The sequence below is a fragment of the Pholis gunnellus genome (genome assembly GCF_910591455.1).
Source record: "Pholis gunnellus genome assembly, chromosome: 14".
NCBI lineage: Eukaryota > Metazoa > Chordata > Actinopteri > Perciformes > Pholidae > Pholis > Pholis gunnellus.
Window position 1 is genome coordinate 15523431 of NC_136541.1, and position 15606 is coordinate 15539036.

The 15606-nt window shown below is 41.2% G+C and overlaps 1 protein-coding gene across 2 annotated transcripts in view; it reads right to left on the bottom strand.

The window, feature by feature from the left end:
- Positions 1–15606, bottom strand: part of gpc5c (glypican 5c) — an 87339-nt gene that overhangs the window by 19317 nt on the left and 52416 nt on the right. For both annotated transcript variants that reach the window (XM_079172697.1, XM_079172696.1), the window contains one exon: positions 9410–9530. In XM_079172697.1, the coding sequence (XP_079028823.1) occupies positions 9410–9530 (121 nt within the window). The remainder of the gene's footprint in view (positions 1–9409; positions 9531–15606) is intronic.

The window sequence follows — 15606 nt, forward strand, 5'->3', positions numbered from 1 at the left end:
CTTAAAGGAGAACTGCGTCCATTTTCTAAATTCATACATGTTATTCTAAGACAGTCCAAAAAAAAAAAATACGAAACATGAACAACTCTCTCCCGAATCCAAAAACTTGGGTGCTTAAACTCTGCTTAAAAGTGTGGAACTGCTCCATAGACAATTAACTGGGAGAGATGACACTGAGAGCACTCAGGGGGGATGTTCTGAGTATATGGGTACATTTTCTGTTTCACAACTGAGAAAACTACCACAGAATAAAGCTCATTTGGTAATATACCATGGCATTGTGGGATATTTAATGCCAGCAGTGGTTGCATACTGGAATATTTCAACGGATATAGTATGCTAATCGTGTTATATGGGTCTCATACTAAGGTTTCTGACAGTTAGTATGTTAGTATGGAATTTGGGACACACCCACAGTCTATTAAGCAGCTCCAGACTCTTTACTTGATCACATCACAAGTTTGAGACTAACTTCTCTGTCATGAGAGTAGCTCATGTTCACAAGTATTGATTGAACTTTCTTCAGTATTAATTTTTGGTATAAATAACATATTGGAATTCTTAATTTAGGTGGTTTTCCCCTTTAAAGGTTAATTAAGCTATTTCCTTACCTTTTAGAAAACCGCTCTGAACTTAACTTAGTTGAAGCGTAGTAAGTTCTTTAAAATATGATGTACATAGGCATGCTGGTGAACTGTATTTTACCTGTTTAATTGACGTCTTCATCATCCCAAAAGACCTGTTTCTGCTGTAGGCTACAGTAAGTCGAGTGGAAGAGAGTTGATTTTATGATACACTGTTTGTCCTCCTGAATAAATATCATTGGCAGGTATAAAGTGAGACACAGAAATCTGACATTTCAGATCATCCGAACATTTCACATCCACTGACAACACGAGAACTGAATCAAGAAGAATAAGGGGAATGTGAGAGTGTGGGAGTGTTGCAACTTCGGCTCAACTTCTGACTAAGGTTGGCAACTGCATGTGCCAGGTAAAACAAACAAGATAGTGACAGACTGACAAGAAGGAAAGAAAGACAGACACAAGCAGAGAAGGGGGGGGGGATATAAAAAAGGAGTAATACTAAACTCGGACCGGAAGACTGAGCTTGTAGTTGTGCAAACAGGTGAGGGGGCTGAGGTTGGAAGAGATTTCATATTATTCTGGAATCCAAAGATAAATCAGTCATTCCTATAAGGCTTTGAATAAAATCCCCCAAATCATGAAATATTTGCTAGTTCTCCTCTCACTCTGCCAACTCATTCCTCTCTCTCTTTCATTTCAAAAGAATTCTTCGGTTATAGGATGATGGGGCAGGTTTGAGAGCATCACAAGCTGAATTCCTGCATGTATTTGAGTCCATCCTGGTCACACGAAAATCAGTACTGCCAGCAGAAACCAATCACCTTCTGAAAGAGCTTGGAAAAGAGACAAGGCTGAAAGATCGTATGTGTGTGTGTGTGTGTGTGTGCAGCTTAACCAGGAAGCTACTGTGGAGGAACGTTCCAGTTTTATGTGGAAACAGAAAATCTGATTATGAAATGTAAAAATGTGAAATGTGGTCAACAGGGATGGGATATGAATACTGCAACTGTCGCAGTCGTTGCATAAGCGTGTCTGTGCCCGCGTCTGTGAATGTGCATTATGTGGGATACTGCTGTCAAACTAGTGAGCTGGGATCGTAAGTCACAACCTTTGTGTGTAACAGTATCACCTCATTGAGGCCAGTCGTGGTAAAACTGCATATGTGGACGGGGAAAAAGGAGATGGGAAGGAAAGCCTGGAGGAGACTGAAGGAAAACGTGTCTAAAGGTCTGCTGAAGGAAGTCCTCCCTACTTTTAAATCAACATACTCTCCATTCTCTCACTTACTGTACAGGGTCATAATGCTTTTGTGTAAAAGCAAACATCAGCCGAGAGACAGAGTAAGCATGAACTGTATCTATGTGTATCAGTATAGCTGCAATTCTCTGCAATGTGTAATTCCTGAGTATGGGCGTGACGGTGTGAGAGAGTGAGAGAGAGAGAGAGAGAGAGAGGGAGAGAGAGAGAGACTTCCAGGAAAAGGGACAGGCAGCAAACAAAAGTATCTGTAGATAACAGCACTGCTCAGCCATCCATATCTGCTGATTCTGGAACAGATATGATGTATTGTTTGTGTGGATTAATGGACGTCATGGCCAACCAGTTTCCAGACAGTTCTTAATTACATACACTTCTACTGGAAGATTGAGCAAGTTTGGGACTGGACAGTAATAGTAGTTTCAGAGTCTGGACTGCAAGCAACAAACCTGCATTGCCATCCAAAACATGGAAAAGGGAACTGATTCAAAAGTGAATTTAAAATCAGAGGCGTAACAAGTGAGCCAAGTGCTTTTTTGTCCTTTCCCATGGTCAAAGACGAAGCCAATAAAAACCCTTCAACCAAAGCGGACAGACAGATCTTTTGCCTTGTTGCCTTTTAGATGAGAAATCCATATTGCTCTGTAGACGATGAAAAGATGAAGTTTAATTCTCAACAGATCACTGACCACCACCAGCTCACAAACACACAGACTTCATTCAGTTATCCTATTCAGACAACATATAAGCTCATTAACATATGCTAACTATTAACATATGTGTAGACACACGCAATCTATGACCACATGCACCTCTGCAAAGGCCACACAAACCTAACATGTCAAAAATGTCTGAGTTCACTTAACAATAACATGTACCATCAAAATCTGCCAGATCTTCGGGTAAAATGACAGAATGGTAATGTAAAGTTTGGTTATAATTGCAAAATGCAGGTTGTAAATCATTTAAAGGAGTGTTGAAAGAAACTGTTTAAAATGTATGACTGTTTGTTTAAGCAGAAATGTTCTTGGACAAAGGCTGCAAAGATGTGTCTTGAACCAAGGAATGCAGTAAAACTCTGCTTCTTCATCTCAAAAACAAAAACAGTGGCCATATGGTTGTGTTTTCAGCAACAAAAAACAGTTCTGACTAGTTTAGTTTTTCTGGGGCCAATGACCTAAATTTAAATTGGATTTCATGAAATCTGGGAATCTGCTTGTACTTTTTGAAAATAAACGATGACATTTCCCACGAGCTCTGAGTAATTCGTTGACATTTTTACAGACAAAGGCAAAAGTTTCACACTCCTGCACTGCAAGCTAGTGCAAGCTAGTGCAAGTCGATTCTCTTGCTAACCGTTAGTGACACTTTATTGGCGATGACCTCATGTAACCCTCATGAGTCAATCACAGCAACACACTGTGGCGTTGGGCTGTCACGCCCTGCTCCTGTCAGGCACCGACTCAGGCAGATAGTGTTTGTGTTATGTATGTACGTGTGAATAAACTGGCTTTCGTTGGGCTAATGACAGATATCTTGTTTAAATTGTTTGACAGTTTGAGTGACATCAGCAGTTTTCTCAGAGCATGTTCCAACAGCTACCTGCTAAAGACTGTGTTGTATGAGATGTGAGGGTAAACAGATAGTGAAGACTGCTGCTGCTGTGTTGATAGGAAGCAAAAGCCTTTCAGACTACCAGCTAGGCTACAGAAGTCCTTCTATGGCAGCAGCACAAAAAGATTGATCCATCCGTCCATTCATCCATCCGTCCATTCATCCATCCATCCATCCATCCATCCATCCATCCATCCATCTATCTATCCGTCTATCCATCCATTCATCTATCCATTCATCTATCCATCCATCCGTTTATCTGTCCATCTATCCATCCCTTTATCCATCCATCCATTTGTCTGTCAATCCATCCATCCATCCATCCATCCATCCATCCATCTATCCGTCTATCCATCCATTCATCCATCCATCCATCCATCCATCTATCCGTCTATCCATCCATCCATCCATCCATCCATTCATCTATCCATCCATCCATCTATCCGTCCATCCATCCATCCATCCATCCATCCGTTTATCTGTCCATCCATTCATCCATCCATGTCTGTCAATCCGTCCATCCATCAAAAACTGGACAAAAAAAAAAGATTTTCAGATTTACTGTGATACATATAGTACATTTACTTGTTATAAAGGGTACGGTGAAGAAGTCACAGTGAGTAAAATGTTTGCTTTGTGGACATTTTGTTATTTCAACATACACAAAAAAAGTTAAAGAATGTATATGACGCTTACGGTAGTTGTGTAAAAAGAAATCTAACTTCTGAGAAGTGCTTTCATATTTATACAATATTGGTATGGTAAAGGTTGATCAAGAATTCAACTGAAATTGAATTTAATTGAATCAAACTGGGAGTTTTAGAATAAAAGGTAATTAATTTCAGGAACCCAGTGCCAATGTACAGCTCGAACTGAAAACTTTAACAAATGCACATCGTATCACATTGAAATGGGGGATTTCCATAATGTTGTGCCAGTAATAGCAATGGGTCCCATACTTTGTCCACACGACAAGAATCACTGTCTGCATGGAACTGATACCCATTGGCAGAGTAAATATGACCCAATGTGGAAAAACAGTCGCCGTTCACTGTATTTTTATGAGCTTTGCATCTAATTATGACGGTAATGTTATGCTGAAGTTAAGAGTCTGGGTTCACGAAGTCTGGTTGCCAAGCTAACAAGAGAGCCCTGGGCGGTGAGACTTGTTGCTGTATCGTTGCCACAGCAGCAGCAAAGAGCAGCAGAGCTCCTGTGAAGGCCAGCTCCACCGTCTTCTTCAAGTGGAAAGAATCTGTCCCCTCCCTGTGACGGGCTGCCAGCTCAGCCCGAGCTCTTTCTTCATCCCTGGACTCCACTAACTCTCGAAAGCTCAAACACTTTCTGACTGCTGCAGGCATTGCTCAAAACATAAAAGAGACACATTCTGTGAAGGCATGCAGAAGTCACAAAACCAACTTTTTGGTTTCTCATACTTTTCAGAAGGGAACATAAAACGTGTATTTTGTTTGTGGTCTTCTAAAGAGCATGCACAAACCGTCCTCACTAACTCATTCTGAGTCGCTGCAGTAGCTGATGGATCCGAGGATCGACTGGATCCGCAGAGGGGATGTGCTGAGTGTGTGTTAAACACGAGTGAGGCATCTATGATGTGGAACCTGGCCGGGCCACTGGCCAAACCAGACAGCAAAGCCGCAATCGATCTCATCAATCACACATACAACTGGCCTCGCTCTGGTGGATTTTTATGCTCGAGTCTTTTCCGACTCTCCATCCACCACAGCTTTCACCATTTCTTATGATGCTGTCTGCGAGCGAGTATGTGCGTGTGGAAGTCCGACAGAAGAATTGAGACAAAAATAAAGCGTGACAATGAATGTCCAGGTTTTTTTCTTCTTTTTTCCTCCTGCACTGCGTGTTGCCACCGACTTTTCATTTACCGGAGTGCAAATTGACAAACTGACAAATGATCTGGCCTCAGTAATCGCATGGAAACAGATAGACCATTGTGAAAAAGATCCCCACCCAAAAACAGCTGGACGGATGGCCGGGAATCAAAAATCCACTCTGAAACATTTATTGTCCACGTTAGTCATATTTACAGGCAGCGCGAAAGAGAGCGAGAAAGAGGATAGTCAGAGGAGATACACCGGGGAGGAACATAACTTGGGCCTACTCACTTAATGGACCGTTTTATAGGAGGTCAAGAGATTAGGCTTGTCCTGTGTGCTTTTTTGTGTGCTAATACCATACTTTTATATATTGGATTCTACATGGTGATGTGTTGATCCAAAAGTGCAACTGTGTAGGATTCCTCTTTCTTCTTCCACTTTGAGAAACCTGCCTACCACATGTTGTGGATGTCTGTGAATCAAACGTTATAGTGCATATAAACACACACACACACACACATTTGCAGCTCTGAGTGCTTTAAGCATTCAGATTTAAGAAACCCATGCCATGGGTAGATGAGGGGTTTGTGACACATCAGCAGCAGTTTCCCAATCCTCTTAGTGCCACAGTGCTCTGGGTCTAACTACTCTCCACTAGGTAAAAATATAGCCGTCTTAACCTCACTAATCCCGGAAATGGAGGTTATTCAAAGTTGGGAAAAAACTCAGATTAGGGATTCATTGAAATACCTGCAATACCTTTAAGGTATTACTTTAAGCAAAAAATAACAATCCAAACTAGCTCCAAGGATGAAAGAACAAACATCCAGAGACACATAATTGTACTTCTGACACTGATACAAAATTCCAAACTTAACCTCAAATAGATCCATTTGTATTAGTCTTCACTACTTCAAAGGACTAACTTCTCAAAAATGTCCTCGCTGTGAACGTCTGAAACTCAAAGCGATTTTCGAAGGATAAAAGTACAGCAACACACACAGAGAACCAAAATGAACAACCGTTGAGACGTTAATGTGATTAGTCCATGGGAAACATCTCAATAACAATGTTCCTTCCTGTTAAGCCTTTTCTTGCAGCCAAGGTCAGGTTTTTTTAGACTCAGTTGCGGGTTACCCGTCTTTGAAATAGTCCTGTAGTTTAATAACAACAGATCAGATGTTCAAAGTAACACACTTATTTAAAGATGTAATCAGGAACACTTTACCGGCTCTTTCTACCAACTCGCCATTACGTATCAGCAAGGGCTTGAAGGTTTTGCCGATTAAAACCAAGCACTTTACCGCTACCTCAACGGCCGCTAAGATTTCAAGCGTTCGAAATAGGCAGAGCCAAGCCTGGCTTTGTATATTTGCTGGTATTGCTCCATAATCCCAGTCCCCCCTCAACTACCTACTGTGTGCAATGCACTTCTCAAGAATCAGAGGGAATAGATGTGCAGCATTGCAACAATGAGGGGTCTTTTCTGGCCCACTAAGCCAAAAACTGCTACTCTCATTAATCCACACTGGATCCACACAGTGATTGCTAATTAGTAATTGTCATCCACTTGTCAATATTGTTTAAGCTTAACATAACCAACACATTATGCAGCTCATGTCCACAATCACTGAGCTAAGTCAGTGCCAAGCTATCGAGTCAAACGTAAACCGTATGGATCAACAATGCTTTATATACGTAAACTGCTCCCTCTTGATTGAACTGCAATTAACTTTACAGCCTAAAAAGCAACAAGGGCGTCCAATAAAGTTTGCATTTTGGAGAGGGAACCAGATGGGCTTGCCAAAATCAATTTGAATAGGAACGTCTTTTGTGAACTGACTCGCCCACCTGGAAGTGTCTTATATAACGGTCCTGTCTCCAAACATCTGTTGAGGGCTCTGTAGTGAAGATGAAGAGAGCTGTTTATCCTCACTACAGAGCGACAAGTGATGACCTTGTTTGCTCGAAAAAAGTAGACCACAAGACAGGTGACATCATTATGCTGATATTTGCCATGCGGCTTGTATTCAGGCATTCGTAACAGGATTGTGATTTCCACCCACTTCAATAATGTTAAAATAACAATTATCTAACTGAATATTTGACTAAAGGCCAGGTGGGAAAGAGAGATAATGACATTTGGATTTTAATTAACAACTGGTCAGTTAAAAAGTAGTTTAAAGAAGAGGCAGTTAAACCTGTCGCAGGCTTTTTTGAGACAGAAAGGTATTAGCCCATCACAGGTGTTGGCGGAGGATCTAATACCTGAACAAAGCCACTTTGATCGATGTGAATCGTTTTGGACAGGATTAGTAGTAGTCACAGGTGAGTGCCAATAGTTAAAATGTTTAAATTCAGAAATGAACTAGATTTTAAAAGGTGCTCAATACAAAATTCCGAGCATATCTGTTGCCTCCACACCGCTCTTAATGTGGCCATGTGCTGAGCCGGTGGCTTGCAGCTAACAGGGCTAACAGCGCTAACAGTGGTGGGGCACGTTCACGTGCACTAACATGCACTACAAGGCACGCGAGGTGGCCGAAAACACAGAGAAGCTCAGATCATAACGCTCACAGATGGGGAGTGACTTCATCCTCTCCACATTACTCTAATATATCTTTACATTATAAATAGTTTCTTGATGCTATATTGATGCTCTGAATATCTATAAAGAGAAACTTTAAGCAAACTTCTTGCAAAGAAAGTGTGTGCATGTAGATGTGCGCACACACACGGCTAAATATATCCCTGCGCTTGGTTTAACTGTTCTGGATGTACCTTGGAAAGCCTGCCACATTATGCAGTTAAACACTCTGTGATCCTTCGCTCTTATCTGGCACAAACGCAAAGCTCAGCCAAGCTCTGCTGCCTGGTCTAGAATGAAGGTAGGCCTTTCAACCCAGTAAATGTCAACAGGACACCCGCTCGACTCTGCATAGTTGCCATGACAACAGGGCACCTGACAGCCACCGTGCACAATGGGGTGTTGTGGTCGGACCGAAATGATCTTGAGCTGTCAGTGGCAGACAGGTGGACGGGCTGGCTGGGAGATATATACGTGAGATACGAGACACACGTAAACGGAGACGGAAAGTAAATGAATGGGTGTGAGAGTAAAGATGGAAGGGGATAAAGGAGGAAGGGTGCACATAATGATGAAGAATTATCACGATGTGAAGGTGGAAGATTAGCGAAACAGAAAAGTGACAATGACGTTTTCTGGGTGTATTAAACACTTTAGCAATCAAATAGGTGCATTAAGGGGAAATACAGGGGAAAGAAAGAAGGATAAAGAGATGCCCGGTGTACTATCTGTGGACAATTTTTCGGGGCAACAAAAGGGGCAGACAGGCAGAGGGGAACCGAATCCTGGTCCGTTTGTCTCCTCTAATGGCCTCTAGGGACTGTGTGAAATGGCCCTTTTCTTCCTGGTCCTTTTCAGCCCTAAACCCCATCTACATGACAAACAGTGTCACTTTGAAGCTGCTTGTGTCATCTCTGCCTATCTGTCACTCATTCCTGACCTTTTGCTCCCGCCTCACATCTTTCTTTTTATTTTTTTTCTTTCCACAGTAAATCACTTTTTTTTTTCTTTTTTTTTTGGCACCGATTCCCTTTCACCCTTTATCCTTTTCATTTATCTTTGATATCTGCCTCTGCGCTCAAAGTCTTTGGATTTGAGAAAAATGGCAATGTCATTTCAGCACTTCTGTCAGTAAATTATATTGTTTGAGGCATACTAATTAGACAAAGGCCCAATCATTTAAGACTTCAGTGTTTTTGACTACATAATACTTTGGTTGACTAATCATTTTTGACCTGGTGCCAGTTTTAATACTATAAACAATTTTTCTCATACAAATTAAGACTCTTGATGTTTTATTAATCTGACTGACTCTTGTTGTCCCTGCTGACATATACAGTAATTGTAGCTAGCCCCTTTGGCATTAAGTGATGTATCAGATTATGTATGACATGGATGACTTCAGAAGCCTGTAATCTTTACATGAATATACATATGTGTACAAAAGTACATGTTACATATTTAAATGTATTGATGACATATGTCTTCATGCTGTGCAATGCCCATCCTACCTGGTTGAAGAGCTCCAACCTCTCCTTGACTTCAGCCAGTGTAGGGTTTGGGCTGCGAACTTTGACCTCCGGGTTTTGCCTCTGGGCGTGTAGACCATTTCCAACAACTCTGCCAGTATAGCTGTGATAAAAAGAGAGGGGAGAGTCACATATTTATAGACAAAACTGGGTGTCAAATAGAGGCAGATATCCAGTTAGTTTTCGTAAGACTGACAAGAAGTGGTTTCTTGACAAAACACCAGCCATGTTCTGATGTTTTTTTGCTTTATTCCACTTGTTAACATGCAGTAGTGTATGTTTTTGGTATTGTGGGATTCTTTATTGTTGTAACAAAGTGTAATTATACTATATCGAGGACCACAGTGGAAACTACACTGCAGACCTCCGCCAAGGTCAATCGGCTCCAAAATGTAGTGGGTTCTTCTTTGGCTCATGCTATACTTTTCCACCAAGTTTCATGAAAATTGGGCCAGTAATTTTTCCTTAATCCTGCTGACAAACACACCAACAAACCGAACCAAAAACATAACCTCCTTGGCGGAGGTAATATATCTTGGACTTGCTTGAAAAATAAGATGAGATTTCCTGTCAAATAAACTAAACTAAAATCAAATGTTTGTTTGCAATTCAGTTTATCATGAAGTCAATGTCTGCATTTAGAAACTTGCCAACTGTACCGCGGCATTTTCACAACGTAAACTCAAAACCATTAGGGCCTCATTTGTCAAAGGCAAAAAAACAGAGAACATGTTGCACGGTAAACATTAAAAGCTCCATTATGCAATAACTTTCGCATCAAATGTGGTCAAAAGACCCTTGATGCAGCTTTTATGTTCTTGTGTGATTGAAAACATTTCAAATAAAAATATGACTGAGCACGGCCTAGTAAAAATGAAATTGAGACACATGGTGAGCTGGACCCTTTAATCCCTGGCATGCTCCGTGGGCCTGCAGCTCGGCGGGGATTATAGCTGTTGATTTTGTCAGAGCTGTTGTTGAGCTGATGTCAGTGAGGCTAACACTTCCAGCAGCTGATCCGACGTAGAGGGGAAGACTTTTAATTTAGTACAATGGACACAAAAGTTGTTTTTGGCTGAAATATAAAAGTATCATCACAAATCAAAGCGCGGTTAAGACTCCGGAATGCTTTGATTTCAGGTTTTATAGATTTTCCGGTAAAATTCTTTCAATCATGGAATGGATTACATTGCTGTTTATTGTTTCGAATTGATATTTGAAGAAACGGTACAGTCAGATCCAGCTTTGTGTTTATAGAAGTAACAAACACACACACACACACACACACACACACACACTCACACAATCACTCACAGACACAGAGCCATAGTCACTTATTTCCCATAAAGCATTCAGAAATTCAGCACAATTATTTATTATTTCTTTATACTATTCTCTCTGTTAAAGGCCATTGAAAAGTACCACTGTTAATCAACAGTTATTAATAAAATAACGGGACGAGTAGGTTAACTCGATATTCTAATCCATTAAATTAGGTTAAAGATTAAAGGTTAATATCTTTATAACCTACAGTCAAATTCACTGATTATAGCCACCAGTATATTTTCATTGACAGCTTGTGACTGCTAGAACAGTGATTAGTGAGTAGAAACATCACAGAAACTACTTACTTCTGATTTTAAGGAAATTATAAGAGAAGTGCTGAGACATTACAACCTTTAGAAGTTACAGAAAGACTTATATTAATATTAATAACAAAACACACTCACCTTCTTTGAACGGTTTTTTACAGTAATACTGCTCTAGAAACACACACATTCTCTCATCCTCCTCTTAATCCAGTCTCATCCAAACATTGAGACTCCCTGAGGTTAAAGATATAAGCCATTTGTATCAGATGATGATGATCATATCTTTTTGGCTACCACATAAAAGCCTAAAGCGTCATATATGTGAGGGTCAGATACACAGACTTTTAAAGCTTTGCCTTTAACGCACAAGGTTTATTGTGTGTCATTATACTATTATCTATATTAATAACAGAATCATATGTTGATGCTAATCTTCCACAAGACGAATAACGTGTGCTGAAATCAAATCGAATGATTCTTCCACAGGCAGTACAAGGCTGATGAAGTCATTATGGACGGTGTAAGCGAATGTGTATATGTGGACGTCTTTACGGGCATTTGCATGTATTAGTATGTGGTTGTGCATGCGCACACTTATACATAAGCATTGTGAATATGAGTGAAGGTAATCATAAAAGTGCTGAACTTGACAATCTCTTGGCCCGTGATCTAAGCAATGTCGTCTCAATGAGGTCTGTGCTCCCTCCACTTTGCTGAAATGGCACTTTACCGATCGGGCCCATAAAAATGCAAAAATGTCTCTCTTAACCCTCTGCTGGTGCACATAACTTTACATCCCCTTCTTGTTGATTTCCTCTTCCTCCTTCAAATTGCTTTTTTCTCTTTAGTGTATTTGCAAAGTGGATACCCCCCCTTAACCCTTCCTTGAGCCTAACACACACACACACACACACACACAAACCGCTCTCTGCTTTGATGACAATTGAAGCTCATAATTGCCAGAGGCTCTGAATCTTCTCTTGTCAAGATGGAAACAATCGATTGCTTTCGGACTTTCAACTTCCCCTCACTGACAAAAATGATAAACTGACGAATCAAACAGCTCCCCAAGCAGTGGGTGGAAATGTGGGGGCCTGTGTGTGTGTGTTAGGCAGCATATGCGTATCTGTCTCCAGGCTTGGCTCGGGATAACAGTGTTGGCGCGGAAATGAGCTCATCAGATGGGACGCTAATGAAAGGGAAGTGTCAGGGCGAGCTTGGCAGCGTGTTAGTCGGCCTGGAACGTTTCACTTCAGGCTATGTTTGATATCATGTAGGGGACGGGACGACTGACACGGCAGGACATCCCGCAGCAGATTACCTTGATAGACAGACAATCAATGCCGCTAATGTCTGGGACGTATCTGGAGCAGACATCTGATGCAATGATAAGATTCCAGCTAATGGCAATAACGTTCTGTTTCAAAATAGTTGACTCACTATAGTCTCATGTCCAAATTAATTAAAGTGTGACTGTGAACATAGAGCTGGAAGACGGTGTAAGAAGAAAAAAAAAAGACTGCGGCAGCTGAATGATGTCTCTGTGAATAACAGCTTTCTGCGATCAACAGTCCGTACTCTCCTCTGGCGGTCTCAAATGTTCAACCTCAACAAACAAACCGACTACCTACACATGCATGGCGTCTGACTCATGGCTCTCTGACTCCTTTCTGTGGAATTGACTCATTCCCCTGTGAATGCCCAATTGATGCGCTGTCCTAAAGGCAGCTTTTGTCTGTTCTCGTCTTTCTCTCCGCCTGGAGCGCAGACCGGCGGCGACCTCCACTCCCCGACGCTGACCCCGAACTGAACTGTTGTGATCTTTTTTTTATTTTTTTTTTGAAAGGCCTGCAGGAATGCTCGTGGACTGTGAGGCAGAGAAGCAAAAAAGGCAATATTCATCTTTCAAGGTATACAGGGAGATAACAAAAGAAGAAAAAGAATACGGATGCATTTTGAGTGCATTCATGTGACTGAACTCTCCGGTGTATAATGGTGTAAACAAAGCTAGGATATAACATTTCAAGGATGTTTATTACATGTGATTATAGGTATAGAGAAGGTTGGTTGTAGCCAGAGTGAGGGGGGCATCTAGTAGATTGGCCTTGGGTTAAGAAGATTCTGGTTGTCTTTCATCGGTGCTCAGTTCTAACTGGAAGGTTTAACGAGCCCACTCACCAGGGATTCAATTAGCTAGATGTTTTCTTCTCTCTGTTTTCTCTCAGGTAAGGTCTCATCTTGCCATACATTGCTTTTTTTTCTCTGTGAAACTCATTACAGCTCTCCGCGCTCTTATGGCTTGTTCACATTTCCCTTTGAAGCAAACATAGCACACAACAAACAACAAACACTTGACTCAATCTTTCTCATCCAGCTGAACCTTTTCAGTGTAAATTAGTTTTTATTTTAGTTTAACATACAGCGCCATGATCACTGGAGACAATAATCATAAACATACAGCAGGTAGGCCTGTTGGTTTGCATAATATCTAATTGCTTAATTGCATTCATACCACAAGCTGTCAGCAGAGATCTTTGCCAGGATCCCAATGGTTAATGAGATTATGCACTCGTATCTGGCAGGGAAGAGAACTGGTTGTGCATCATCTCTGAGCTGATTAAAGGCAGTTCTGTTGATATTTTTGATGCGCTTTCAAAATTCGCATCTGGACTAAAAAGCTCACCAAGGTTACATGGCGTGCTCGGGGCTTGACATTTTGTGCCAGGAATTTCAAGTGCACTGTTTATCTGGCTCGTTGCTTCTGTAATTAGAATCAATACTCATCTCGTACCAGCTCAAAAAAGCAGCACATTTCATGAAATCCTCGAGTTTATTAGATTCATTATCAACCGCCCGATGCGGTGTATCGATAGGATAATATCATTGAGTAACATAGACATAAACTGAGCAATTATTGAGAATCATCTCTGAAGCAATTCAATTAAATCTTGCAGACACTTATATTATTTCCCTTTGAATGTACAGTAAAGACGGAACTGTACAGGTTGTAGGGGATATGTCCTCAAGGTGGCATTACAATTAAAAAGCATGATTTTTAATACAAAAAAAGGCCTTCTGTGCCATGTAACTGAACTACCACTGACTGACAATACAAGCCTTACTTCTTAACAACGTAATCTTCAATTCATTCAGTGCAGTACTGAAAGCTTTATATTTGTTTGACTAATTGGACTAAAGTGCGTTCTGCATATCCTGAACATACGACCTGAGACATCTTTGGAGGTCGCATATCCACATGCAAATTGATTTAGATAAACGATTCCTCTGGAACAAACATCAGGCTGAATCACAGCAAAACTGAGGAGAGCACACGTGTCAATGAGTCATGATGAAGAGGAGATGAGATTGCTTTCATCTGAGTGAGTGTGTGTGTTTTTGTGGCGGCGGGTGGTGCCATTCCAGCTGCGGAGGGCATTGGATTAGAGCTGGTGGGGCTGCTGTCAGGGTAAACAGCAAATTGTTGGTTCATCATGATTAATAAAGCCTCTCCCCAACCTCCCGCCCATTGTGGATGTACAAGATTGAACATGTGTTGAGTCCTGGGATTATTAATACACATTGGGGCATGCCAGCTGCAGCTTTTTATCTTCAAGGCTTTGGTTCTCTTTGTGACATCTTTCGTGACATTTATTTTTTGCTGCTACTCACAAAAAATCTCACATTCACGCAGCGTCCCCGTTACACTTCTGATGTCTGATCTAGCAAAGTGGCAATTAACACAACACCATCATTACACTTGCAACTAAAAGAGCTTTTTTCACTTAAAACACGCAGCGATAAAGTAGCAATAAAATGTAACTGCTGAAATGTACTAATATCTTTATTTAAACAAATACTCATTTCACATATCCACAGTGGTAGATTCCACTCTACTCACCATAACGCTACGCTCATGAAATTGTAAAATATAGCATTACAACGCTCTCTTCCTGGAACGAGAGGACCTGAAGTCACGAGTGACTCCAGTAGTGAGAGCGAGGGAGGGGCTGAGTGGATGTCTGCAGCCAGCTAACTTTACGAGCGGGGCTTGGACATGTCGAAATACTCTGAACAGGAGGTTTTGTTCTGAAAGGCCAGTCTGTTCTCACACGCTGTGTGACATTAGCAGCCAGTCACTGTACCAACACTGCGCTCGTGAACGTGCAATTATAAAGCCGCTTCGCAAACGTTTAATCAACATGACATATGTGCACATGTGCAAACACGTTTGAATGTTTCGCAAGCCGGTGCCCCTTAATGCAATGTGAAAACACACACACACACACACACACACACACACACACACATACACATACACACACACACGGCGCACTCAGACTTACCACAAACTCTTGTGGTAGGCCTGAGTTTATCGTACGTTCCCAACGATAAACACAATGAAAATAAATATTTCAAACATCGAGCTATATACAAAATTAAGCACCAGCAAGATCTTTGGCCGTTCTTAAAGGCGATGTCCAAACTGAAGAGGTGAAGCGTGCTGTGCTTTAAAGACAACTTTATTGGAGGGGAAATACTCAAGTCATAAAATGTGCAAGGAGAAACGGCAACAGATTGCGAGAGGGC